Raw genomic sequence first — 12,537 nt, 5'->3', positions numbered from 1 at the left:
AAATTAATAACAAAAAATATATTAATACTTTAATGTTTAGACCACTTAACAAACCTTCTTCCATAACTAATTATATAGTCAAAGTGTACCGAAATATGCAGACGGAGCTGCAATAACAGCTCTGACTGAATGATGTGCTACTGGTTTATATGCACTATCACTCTACATGTAACATTTGAGAAATGATGTCATGGATTAGCAAGGGAGAGGAATTAACAGAATTGCCTCCAGAGGAATCTCCGGTTTCTCAGTAGTCTTCCAAAGAGGCCTCAGGACTTGCTAAGTGGTAGATACCTTCCAGAGATCCCAGAGAACTGGCCTAGGGAAGCAGCGTTTTACTGTTGTATAGAAGAGGGACTCATTACATGAATTGCTTACTCAGTAATTTTTCTTAATGATACAATATAGACAAATACACTGGGAAGTTTTTTGAAAACGATCAAAGGGACTTCAAGTATTCAAGCTCCTAAAGAAGTCAAATACTACCTCTAAATATAATATTAGTACCCTAGGGGTAATTTATACTTTAAACACATTTTTATATGCAGTAAGTCTAGGGGTATGGAAAATTTAGTAGAATCTGCCTTTTAGTAAGCAGGGATTCTTTCTGCATTCTCAAGAAAATTAAAATATCATATAAAAAATTAAAGGCCAGGTGCAGTGGCTCACACCTGTAATCCCAGCACTTTGGAACGCCAAGGCAGGTGGATCACCTGAGGTCAGGGGTTTGAGACCAGCCTCGCCAACATGGCAAAACATCATCTCTACTAAAAATATGAAAAAAATTAGCCGGGCATGGTGGCAGGTGCCTGCAATTCCGGCCACTCAGGAGGCTGAGGCAGAAGAATCACTTGAACCCAGGAGGCAGAGGTTGCAGTGAGCTGAGATCATGATATAAACAAATATTGCACTCCAGCCTGGGCGACAAGAGCGAAACTTTGTCTCAAAAAAAAAAAAAAAAAAAAAAAAACAATTAAAAATGAACATTTTATAATAAGGGCTTATCAAGATTTGCTATCACTTTGCCTACTAAATTTTAACTTGTCCTTAAAGTACCAACTCAAAACTTCTTCCCCATGCAAACGTTCCCATACCCTCAATTAGGATGAATTACTGAAGCATCCACGGGTACTTTCAATCCTTGAATTATTCAGGTCCAGTTCAATGACACCTGCAGACAATTATATACTGTGCACTGTGCTAAACTAACAAAGGCAACCAAAGACCTTGTCTAGGGCACACCCACACCCTCACAAAGTCTCCAGAGAGAAATGGACACTACATCACTCACACCCCTTATTTTACTGTATTTATGTTTGGAAAGACTGTTATGGGAACATAGAAAACAGACTAACCAAGCCCGGAAAACTGGAGAAGAGTTCAAAGAGGAGGCAAATTTAGCCTGATATGCACCAAGAACTCACTGATTCTTACAGGAGAAGGATTTTACCAACAGATAAAGGAAATGACAAAGCCATTCTAGAATGAGAGAACATAAGAAAAAAAAAAATGAGGATTGAAAGCCCAAGGTCCAAGGCCTGCTCTGGGTGCTGTACCCAGCCCTATGTGACCAGAGCACCAAAGGCAGTGGCAGGATTTGTGCTCTGTGCCAAGGACATTCTCTGTAATAACAATCCATCCTATTATACTAAGAATTTAAGAGCACTCATAGAATATACACAATTTAAGGAAAGACAAAGCAAATATTAAGTAGGTTTGGAAAATTATATCAAAGAAACAATCACCTGCTTTTTTTGTCTACAAAGGTCTATTTTAATCTACAAATTTGAGCCTCAGTTTTCTGGCAATAAACTCAACAATGATACACAAAAACCACCACAGAATTCACTCTATCCTTGAGGAAAGAGAAACGAAGAAAGCAAGCCTACCTCCATAGGGAGTTTTTCTAACCCTCAGATGGATGAGCCACGTCTCCTGCATTTTCACAGAGGGACACTGAGGAGCAGGGGAGATGGAACATGGTAATGTTCCTTCACCAGGCAGGGAAGCTTGGGAAGGCCAGATCTCTACAGACAACCCGAAGTCCCCAGTCTGACGCTGAATAACCAGGTGTCCTTTGATAAGTTACTCCTTTCCTTCTCTATAAAATGAAGGTACAGCACCCTCCCCTTAGGGTTCCTGGTGGGTTTCAATAGGGTGTATGAAATGAAACCAAAATCTTTAACGGCAAGGCATTCAAAAGAGGTTAGTCCTTAAAAATCAACAAGTAGGACCTAATTAAACTAAAGAGCTTCTGGACAACAAAAGAAACTACGAGCAGAGTAAACAGACAACCTACAGAATGGGAGAAAATATTTGCAAACTATACATCTGACAAAGGTCTCACATCCAGAATCTATAAGCAACTTAAACAACTGAACAAGCAAAAACCAAACAACCCCATTAAAAAAAAGAGCAAAAGACATGAACAGACATTCTCCAAAGAAACATACAAGTGGCCAAAAAACATACGAAAAAATGCTCCACATCACTAATCATCAGAGAAGTGCAATTCAAAACCGCAATGAGATACCATCTCACACCAGTCAGAATGGGTATCATTAAAAAGTCAAAAAACAACAGACGCTGGCAATGCTGTACGGAAAAGGGACCACTTATCCACTATTGGTGGGAGTGCAAATTAGTTCAGCCTCCACATTAGTTCCACACTGTGGAAAGCAGTGTGCAGATTTCTCAAGGAACTTAATACAGAACTACCATTTGACCTGCAATCCTGTTACTGGATATGTATCCAAAAGAAAACAAATCGTTCTACCAAAAAGACACATGTTTATCACAGCACTATTCACAACAGCAAAGACATGGACTCAACCTAGATGCCCATCAACAGTGGATTGGATAAAGAAAATGTGGTACGTATACACCATGGAATACACAGCCAGAAAAAAAAAAAAAAAAAAAAAAAAAAAACGAAATCATGTTCTTTGCAGCAACATGCATGGAGCTGGAGGCCATCATCTTAAGTGAATTAATGCAAGAACAGAAAGCCAAATACTGCATGTTCTCACTTACTAAGTGGGAGCTAAACATTGCATACTCAAGGACATAAATATGGGAACAACAAACACTGGGGACTACTAGACAGGTTTGGGGAAAAGCGTTGAAAAACTGTTGGGTACTAGGCTCAGGTATCTGAGTGACGGTATCATTCATACTCCAAACCTCAGCATCACATAATACACCCACATAAAAAACCTGCACAGGTACCCTCTGAATCTAAAATAAAAGTTGAAAAAAGAAATTAAATTAAATTAAAACATTTAAAAAGAGGTTATTCCTTACAGGAATTTCAATGTCAGACACAGACATAATGCAAAGCATAACTTAGTAAAGGCAAGAGGAGTTCAGGGGTAAAGGTGCAAAAGATACTCTTCCCTAGAATATTCCAGAGACAAAATCCAGAACATGCGAGAAATGCATGTCCTTTAAATTGGCCCCAACACGTTTTGAAGGGTTACTCAATATCTGAGTATCTTAGCCATCGTTTTCCCTGTCATTTGCTCCTGATAATACTGTTTTAAGGGTTCCAAATGATGTTGCACTGTATTTTTTACATTACTTTTTTTTTTTTTTTTGTAGGTTCCTTCTGGGTAATACGATATGGCTGTGTCTCAAGAAGCAAGACAAAACCGAGTAACGCTTATATCTAATGGCACAGTCAAAAGTATTATATAGCTCTTCAGATGTTCTAGCCATGTTCATGGAGAGGCATGTTTGCAAAATCTCTCCACGGTTCTTCTGCTAACACTCATGTCCCCTCATGCTCATGTCACCATTCCCAAAATTCCCAAAGAGGCTTTTTCACCTGCCCAAGCTCTTCATTAAGGTTTGATGTCCTGGCCATGGCAGGAGTATCGTTTCCTATATAATACATATCTGTGTCCTGAGAGAGAGAGAACAAGAGACAGGATTTCAGAAAATATATACCATTAATCCTTCATTCAGATGAACACAGAAAAGAAGCTAAGAACGGGTCATTTAAAACACTTTTATTTTAATAGAAATGCTAATTTTGGCCGAGGGCAGTGGCTCACGCCTGTAATCCCAGCACTTTGGGAGGCCGAGGTGGGCGGATCACGAGGTCAGGAGATCGAGACCATCCTGGCTAACACAGTGAAACCCTGTCTCTACTAAAAAAATACAAAAAAATTAGCCAGGCGTCGTGGCTGGAGCCTGTAGTCCCAGCTACTCGGGAGGCTGAGGCAGGATAATGGCGTGAACCTGGGAGGCAGAGCTTGCAATAAGCCGAGAAAGTGCCACTGCACTCCAGCCTAGGCAACAGAGTGAGACTCCGTCTCAAAAAAAAAAAAAAAAAAAAAGAAAAACAAAAAAGAAATGCTAATTTCAAATTCTGGGGTGAAAAGCAGTGGCAACTAGGATAGAGAAGCCCTGTGATTTGAGGGGAAGCATAGAATTAATATACAGAAAATTGACTGGGCGCAGTGGCTCACGCCTGTAATCCCAGCATTTTGGGAGGCCGAGGTGGGCAGATCATGAGGTCAGGAGATCGAGACCATCCTGGCTAACACAGTGAAACCCTGTCTCTACTAAAAAAATACAAAAAAATTAGCCAGGCATGCTGGCTGGAGCCTGTAGTCCCAGCTACTCAGGAGGCTGAGGCAGGATAATGGCGTGAACCTGGGAGGCAGAGCTTGCAATAAGCCGAGAAAGTGCCACTGCACTCCAGCCTAGGCGACAGAGTGAGACTCCGTCTCAAAAAAAAAAAAAAAGAAAAAAAAGAAATACTAATTTCAAATTCTGGGGTGAAAAGCAGTGGCAACTAGGATAGAGAAGCCCTGTGATTTGAGGGGAAGCATAGAATTAATATACAGAAAATTGACTGGGCACAGTGGCTCACGCCTGTAATCCCAGCATTTTGGGAGGCCGAGGTGGGCAGACCACTTGAGGTCAGGAGTTGGAGACCAGTCTGGCCAACATGGTGAAACCCTGCCCTTACTCAAAATACAAAAATTAGCCAGGCATGGTGGCACACGCCTGTAATCCCAGCTGCTTGGGGAGGCTGACGCATGAGAATTGCTTGAACTCGAGAGATGGAGGTTGCAGTGAGCTGGGATCACACCACTTCACTCCGGCCTGGGCGACAGTGCAAGACTTTATCTCAAAAAGAAATATATATATATATATACACATACATATATACACACACACACATATATGATTTATATTTATATAATATATATGAGATTTGGTTTCAAGATAATCATTTCACAGCCTAGACTAACTCACGATTCTGACCTTGTTGACAGGATTGTTGTGAAGATCAAATAAAAATGCATATCAAAGTGCCTGGTCTACAAACACTGGCTGCTGAAGTCCACTGCTTAAGGGCCATGGCAGTCCTTTAAAAATCTTATCTCCACCCTTACAATCAAATCCAAGTGGACTGTCACAATGAATTTTGATATGCGAGTGACCACTACAGTAAACACACCCAAGAGGCCTTTTCTTTAGCACTAACTAGATGTTAAAAGCATCAATAGCAGGTGCAGCCAGATGACAGGTGCTGGCTCAGCATTCCACCCCATCATCTGACCCATCCTCACAACAACCCCTCGAATAGGAACCACTGCCCTCTCCATTCCCCAAAAACACCCTCACCGGGGATCCCTGGCCAGTTCTCTGTACGGCCAGTTTAAGCCCCTGGACCTAATAATGGTAAATGAACATAGTTCTTCTTTTTTGAGCGCTCAATGAAATGCCAAAAGCTCTGAAATAACATTGGAAAATAGGGACTCAACTCTGCTTTCATACTCACCCAGTTGATGAAAAGGGCTTGAGTATACTTCACAACCTCAAGAGTCACCAACAGACTGATGGGAATAAGATTGTTGTATAAAATGATGAACGTCAGCAGGTTGTATCCAAAATTATCTGAGGTGGTGTCTGTGGAAGGAAACCAGAGTATCTGAAAGGTGTTCACAACCAGAGTCTATTGGCTTACTTAGAGATTCATGTTCAAACAGTGATTGAGCACCTCCTGTATGTCAGGAACTGTGAGTTCCAAGGCTGCTTTCCGTAGGAGGCACAGAGGTCCCACAGTGCAACTGCACAGCAGGAGGCATCTACTAAAGAGAGGCTCACAGGGCATGGCGGGAACCAACAGAGGGGGCTTTCCAATGGGAGGGCACGGTCACTGAAGGCCATCCGGAAGAAGAAATGCTGGTGTCAAGTTTTGAAGAACAGAGAAAAGAAGCAAACTTGAAAGAATGTAGAAAAGAAGACAGGCCTTTGAAATGGTTGTAAGGAATACCTACAGTCTCACTAAGGTACATGTATATTGGGGATACTCCAAAGAGCTGGAAAGACGGACAAAAGTGTGAACAAGAGAAGCAGACAAAGAGGAGAAGTCTTGAGCCCGACTAAAGATAAGAGAAGGGATATCTGGAAGGAACGAGATCCCTAAGGATGGAACAGGACCCTAGGGGATGGAGTCCACAGCAGAGGCAGCATCAGCTCCAGGAGGAACAGAGAATGAGGGCGGGAGAGGGGCAGAAGGTCTGGGGGCATCAAAAGGGAGGTTCTTTCCTTGACAGCCACGATCTTCTGCTTGAAGGGTAAAGTAGTGAGATCTTCTTAACTTAGCAAGAGGCTTAAGGAAAACGCTGCAACAGGGTTTAACTGGTATTAAAGCTATCTGTGAAGGGAACTAGAATGAGAATAAAGATAGGAGCAGGTTAGGATCAGAGGGAGATTGAGAATTTGTAATGGCTCCAAACCACAGTTACTGGGTTTTTTCCCAGGAAATTACATCGAATGGTGGTAGTATGATTCCGATTTAGAGCTCTGGAGGGTGGCTGTGACGGAAAGCCAAGGAGCTGGGAAGGTACAGGAGAAGCAGGCATACGCTGGCCAGTAATTTTACCTTTCCACAATCCCTTCACTTCCTACTCACTACCAAGCCTTCCACTTTTCCTGCTGGTTGCTTTTCTTCCTGACATATTACTTTGCTCTCCTGTTCTCCTGTAGAATTAAGGAGTTTCTAAATAAGATCTCTAAGTTCCAACAGTTACAAATATCTCTAAGGTATAAACAAATGTCTACCTGACAATTACAAATACAAGAAATACTAAAGAAGCTCTCCAGGATGAAAGAGATACCAGACAATAATTAAAATCCACATAAACAAAGGACACTAGTAATGGTAATTCTATAGTATTTATAAAGGATAGTATACTTATATATTCTCAATTTTAAAAAAGCAATTGCGAAAAGCATCATAAAATTGCATTGTTGAACTTATATACAGATGTAATATATATGACAGTACAAAGGAGTAGGGAGAGAATGAAGATACATGAAGCAAAGAAATGGCACCAGCTGTTAACTCAAATCCACAGGAAGAAATGAAGAGAGAGACCTGGAAATGGTAAGTAAATATGTTAATATAAAACAATCCTGCCGGGCGCGGTGGCTCACCCCTGTAATCCCAGCACTTTGGGAGGCCGAGGCGGGCGGATCACAAGGTCAGGAGATCGAGACCACGGTGAAACCCCGTCTCTACTAAAAATACAAAAAATTAGCCGGACGCGGTTGTGGGCGCCTGTAGTCCCAGCTACTCGGGAGGCTGAGGCAGGAGAATGGCGTGAACCCGGGAGGCGGAGCTTGCAGTGAGCTGAGATCGCGCCACTGCACTCCAGCCTGGGCGACAGAGCGAGACTCCGTCTCAAAAAAAAAAAAAAAAAAATCCTGACCGGGTGCGGTGGCTCACCCCTGTAATCCCAGCACTTTGGGAGGCCGAGGCAGGTGGATTGCCTGAGGTCAGGAGTTCGAGACTAGCCTGGCCAACATGGTGAAACTCTGTCTCTACTAAAAATACAAAAATTATCCAGGCATGTTGGCACATGCCTATAGTCCCAGCTACTCAAGAGGCTGAGGCAGGAGAACCGCTTGAACCTAGGAGGTGGAGGTTGCAGTGAGCCGAGATTGCACCACTGCACTCCAGCCTGGGTGACAGAGCGAGACTCCGTCTCAAAACAACAACAACAACAACCAAAACAAAACAAACAAACAAACAAAAAACCCTAGCAATATGCTTTTTTCTTTTTTCCCTTAGCTTCTTTAAGAGACATAGATTATTATAACACTGTATTTTGGAGTTGACGACACAGATAAATGGAATATAACAATGATAGCACCAAGCAGGAGAGGAAATGGAGGTACACCTGGAGTAACGTTTCTGTATTTTACTAGAATTAAGTTACTATTAATCAAAAGTAGATTTGGATAAATTAGGAAATACGTTGTAATTCCTAGGGCAACTACTAAGAAAATACTTTAACGCAGAGTTTAAAAATAACCATTTGGGTATAAAACAATTCCCAAATGTGCCTATCTTCGCTTCGTCACAATCCTAATCTCAATTCTCCTTGGAGGGCTGGCATTATGTACAGTAACCGAAGGGAACAGAAGGACGGCAGGGACACCACACATCAACCACACCTGCAAGAACGTCTCAAGAATGGTTTTCTTCCACTGGAGCAAGCAACCCACCCCGACACTTACCCATCTTCTTGATGTACCAGTTCTTTTCGCCGTGAGACCTGTTCCAGTACAGGGCCCCCGCCGAGCTCACCAAGGCCATGACCAACAGGATACCAAACAACACCAGGATCTGTACGTTAGTCACCTTCTCCACGTTTGATCTCTTGAGAGGCGCTTTGGTTGAATTCTACACAACAGCGTTGAAAATCAGTAAGGGTCACAGAACAGATTTGGGGCAAGGGGTTGGGGGAAAGAAGGTAAAACAACCATATTTAACAACCGACAAGTAAAAGACTATTTTTTTTGCCAAACAATCAATGCAATTTAAAAGTGTACCATGCTCCTGATCAATAGCTAGTTTTGAGTAACGAAGAAAGACGACATACTCTACCAGCTTAAAGAACACATTCCAACGTTACATGATTTATTCTGTACTTCTTATGATTATATCATAGCTTAAAATTGTCACTTTCCTTATCTTAGAACACAACAGGTTCTAAATACAGTCCAGTTTCAAAGAAATCAGAACACTGGTAATCCAAGAGAAACTTAGAAATTCCATACCATAAAAATCTAGAGAAGACCTTCACGGTAATAGCACAGTTCTACAATAAATATACAGAGATATTTCTAAAACACATATTTTCCCTCCTGGAGCTCAGAATTTGAGGAATAAAAAAAACATACACAAACGCATACATATCAATAATGCAAAACAGAACATTAATGGGTTTCAAAATAAGTGGATGGACAAAAAGTTCTCTTGGAGAACTGTGAACAAGAAGCAGGAGCAGCAGGAAGAGTCAGCAAGGGGCTGGGCAGGAGAAAGCTGAGCGGCATCCTGAATGATGGAGACAGCAAAGGAGAAACGGAAGGAGAACAGCAGTCTTATCACAGGCTTAGCACCTGCCTTCTCACTTCTCACTGCTGCGGGGAAACCAGCCCAGCTGGAGCCGAGGCCAGTGTTGGCAGGAGAGTTTAGAAAGATTCATTAAAGCTGGATTCAAGAATCACTCCAGTGCAGGTGGAAAATGTGGGACTAGATCCTCCTCTCAGCCATGGGAGAGTCAGTAGAACTGTTTGAGGAAGACAGTTATGCACCTGAAGTCATTTTATTAAAAAATATCTGAAGGTACTTGTGGTGGTCAAACAAATGACCCCTCCCCCGCCAGTGATGCCCACATCCTACTTGTGGGGCACTGCGAGTATGTTATATTATTTTATTTGTTGAGATGGAGTCTCACTCAGTTGCCCAGGCTGGAGTCCAGTGGTGTGATCTCAGCTCACTGCAACCTCCACTTCCCGGGTTCAAGTGATTCTCGTGCCTCACCTCCCAAGTAGCTGGGATTATAGGCACCCACCATCACGCCCGGCTAATTTTTTGTATTTTTAGTAGAGATAGGGTTTCACCATGTTGGCCAGGCTGGTCTCAAACTCCTGACCTCAGGTGATCCACTTGCCTCGGCCTCCCAAAGTGCTGGGATTACAGGCGTGAGCCACCGTGCCTGGCCTGAGTATGCTATTTTATACAGCAAAAGGGACTTTGTGGATGGGATTAAATTAAATTAACAACTGTGAGACAGGGAGAGATTATCCTGGATTACCCAAGTGGATCCGATCTAACCACAAGGGTCATCAAAAGGGAGAACCTTTCCCAGTTGTGCTCAGAGGGAGAGGTGGCGACAGAGAAATGATCAGAGAGATTCCCCTCTGAGGCCTGCAGGAAAGAGCAGCCAACATCTCGAGTTTTAGCGTAGGGAGTCTACTGCTCATAGTAGACTTCTGACCTATAGAACTGCAGCATAATAACTCATGTTTTTTTAAGTCACTAAAACTATGGAAATTGTCACAGCAGCCAGAGGAAACCAGTACAGTAATACCGCAGGTTGGGGAAGGAGACACTGAAGAGAGGAAAGCCATAGGGGAATTATTTATAATCCATTCCTGGAGGTGAAATAATTTCCGATTTAAATTAAAAGCCAGGAATTGGACAGGGAGAGGCTCACAGCATGAGCCTGCAGGTCTCCTTCCATGAATCATGGGCCCGGGCTTTTTTTTTTTTTTTTTTTTTTTTTTTTTGAGACGGAGTCTTGCCCTGTCGCCCAAGCTGGAGTGCAGTGGTGCGATATGGGCTCACTGCAACCTCTGCCTCCTTGGTTCAAGTGATTCTTCTGTCTCAGCCTCCCAAGTAGCTGGGATTACAGGCGTGTGCCACCACACCTGAATAATTTTTTGTATTTTTAGTAGAGATGGGGTTTCACCATGTTAGCCAGGATGGTCTCGATCTCCTGACCTCATGATCCGCCTGCCTCAGCCTCTCAAAGTGCTGGGATTACAGGTGGGAGCCACTGCACCCAGCCAGGCCCGGGCTTTTAGGAGACAACACTGATTTGCCACGTTTGGATAATCTGAAAGTTTGTAAGGCACTTACTTGTGCCAAACTTAAGTCAGCATTCTTCTTTACTAGTCTCCATTGATCTGATCATTAAAAGAGCTAGGATGACAATGTCTCCAAAGATAAGAATACAAATAAAGTGACAATGTGAAAATAAAACTGAGATGAAAACATGAGGCAATTCACTCCTAAGCTCCAAGAAAAATGTATACCACGTCACTGAAATTGTTATTTGAATTCTATTGGCAAACCAAAAATACTATTTCCCCATAGTTTTCTTTGGGGGTAGAGGAGTTGGGAGATTGTACTGGTGATTCTGAAAAGCTAAGTCCTTTAAATATCTAAACAACACAGCAGCTTTTTCCTTTATTTCTACTTTTTTCCCTTTTACTTTATCTCTCTAAATTATTCATCCTTTACGGACTTTAAAAAAAAATTCCTCAGGAGTCTAAATGGAAATCCATTAGTAAAAGCCAACTTATCATCAATCAAATACTACATCAAGGTCAACTGAGACGACACATCCAGGTCTGGCCTCATGGTAAGGGCTGGCAGGCCAGGTCCAGGACTGGTCATCCTAACTCTTAAAAACGAAGCATGATCTCATCATTCTTAATAAATATTCACTAAATGTACAGGCAGGAAAAAATTACCATAAACCTCATTTCTATACCGCATTTGTTATTGACTTCTGATCTTTTTCAGTGGCTGAATTCTGGCCAATTAGGAGGATTAGAAAACTTTATCTTTCATCTAACAGAAGAGGAACAATCCCAGATCTTCAAGCTTCAACATGTACACTTTGTGGAAAGTCAACCTCAGCCTACTGACTCCCATCCCCTGAACATTTTTACTTGCAATGATCAATGATGAGGGGTTTTTTTGTTTTTTGTTTGTTTGTTTGTTGGAGACAGAGTCTCATTCAGTCACCTGGATGGAGTGCAGTGGCACGATCTTGGCTCACTGCAATCTCCACCTCCCAGGTTCAAGCTATTCTTGTGCCTCAGCCTCCATAGTAGCTGGAACCACAGGTGCACACCACCACACCCAGATAATTTTTTGTATTTTTAGTAGAGACAGGGGTCTCACCATGTTGCCCAGGGTGGTCTTGAACTCCTGAGGACAGGCAGTCTGCCCACCTCAGCCTCCCAATGTGCTAGGATTACAGGTGTGAGCCACCGCACCTGGCCCAATGATGAGCTTTTAGCGTAGGGAATTTTAGGTTAAATTCCCACAGGCAATATAAGTTCTTCCATAAAATTCTTAAAGAACCTTGCTACTTCAGTGTAATGGAATTATAAATAGAAACAGGTCAAAATGTCAGATTTTGAAAAAGCTAAAATCAGACCTGTATCTTAGATATTTTATTCCCTCCTGAGGAAACAGGCAATTGAATTCTAGTTAGAAAAGCCGTCCCCAACCTTTTTGGCGTCAGGTACTGGTTTCATGGAAGACAATTTTTCCACAGACTTGGGTGGAGATGGTTTTGGGGTGATTCGAGTGCATCACATTTATTGTGCACTTTAATTCTATTACTCTTACATTGTAGTGTGTAATGAAATAATTATACAGCTCACCATAATGCAGAATCAGTGGGAGCCATGAGCTTGTTTTCCTGC

At 42.3% G+C, this 12,537-nt stretch overlaps 1 protein-coding gene across 2 annotated transcripts in view; it reads right to left on the bottom strand.

Annotated features, from left to right (window-relative positions):
* Positions 1 to 12,537, bottom strand: part of ATP8A2 (ATPase phospholipid transporting 8A2) — a 653,147-nt gene that overhangs the window by 460,017 nt on the left and 180,593 nt on the right. For both annotated transcript variants that reach the window (XM_050766819.1, XM_050766821.1), the window contains 3 exons: positions 8,545 to 8,710; positions 5,798 to 5,925; positions 3,827 to 3,904 (listed from right to left, as the gene is read on the bottom strand). In XM_050766819.1, the coding sequence (XP_050622776.1) occupies positions 3,827 to 3,904; positions 5,798 to 5,925; positions 8,545 to 8,710 (372 nt within the window). The remainder of the gene's footprint in view (positions 1 to 3,826; positions 3,905 to 5,797; positions 5,926 to 8,544; positions 8,711 to 12,537) is intronic.

This window comes from Macaca thibetana, chromosome 17, assembly GCF_024542745.1.
Source record: "Macaca thibetana thibetana isolate TM-01 chromosome 17, ASM2454274v1, whole genome shotgun sequence".
NCBI classification, from domain to species: domain Eukaryota; kingdom Metazoa; phylum Chordata; class Mammalia; order Primates; family Cercopithecidae; genus Macaca; species Macaca thibetana.
The sequence above is the reverse complement of the archived record's forward strand: the minus strand, read 5'-3'. Positions and strand labels throughout refer to the sequence as shown.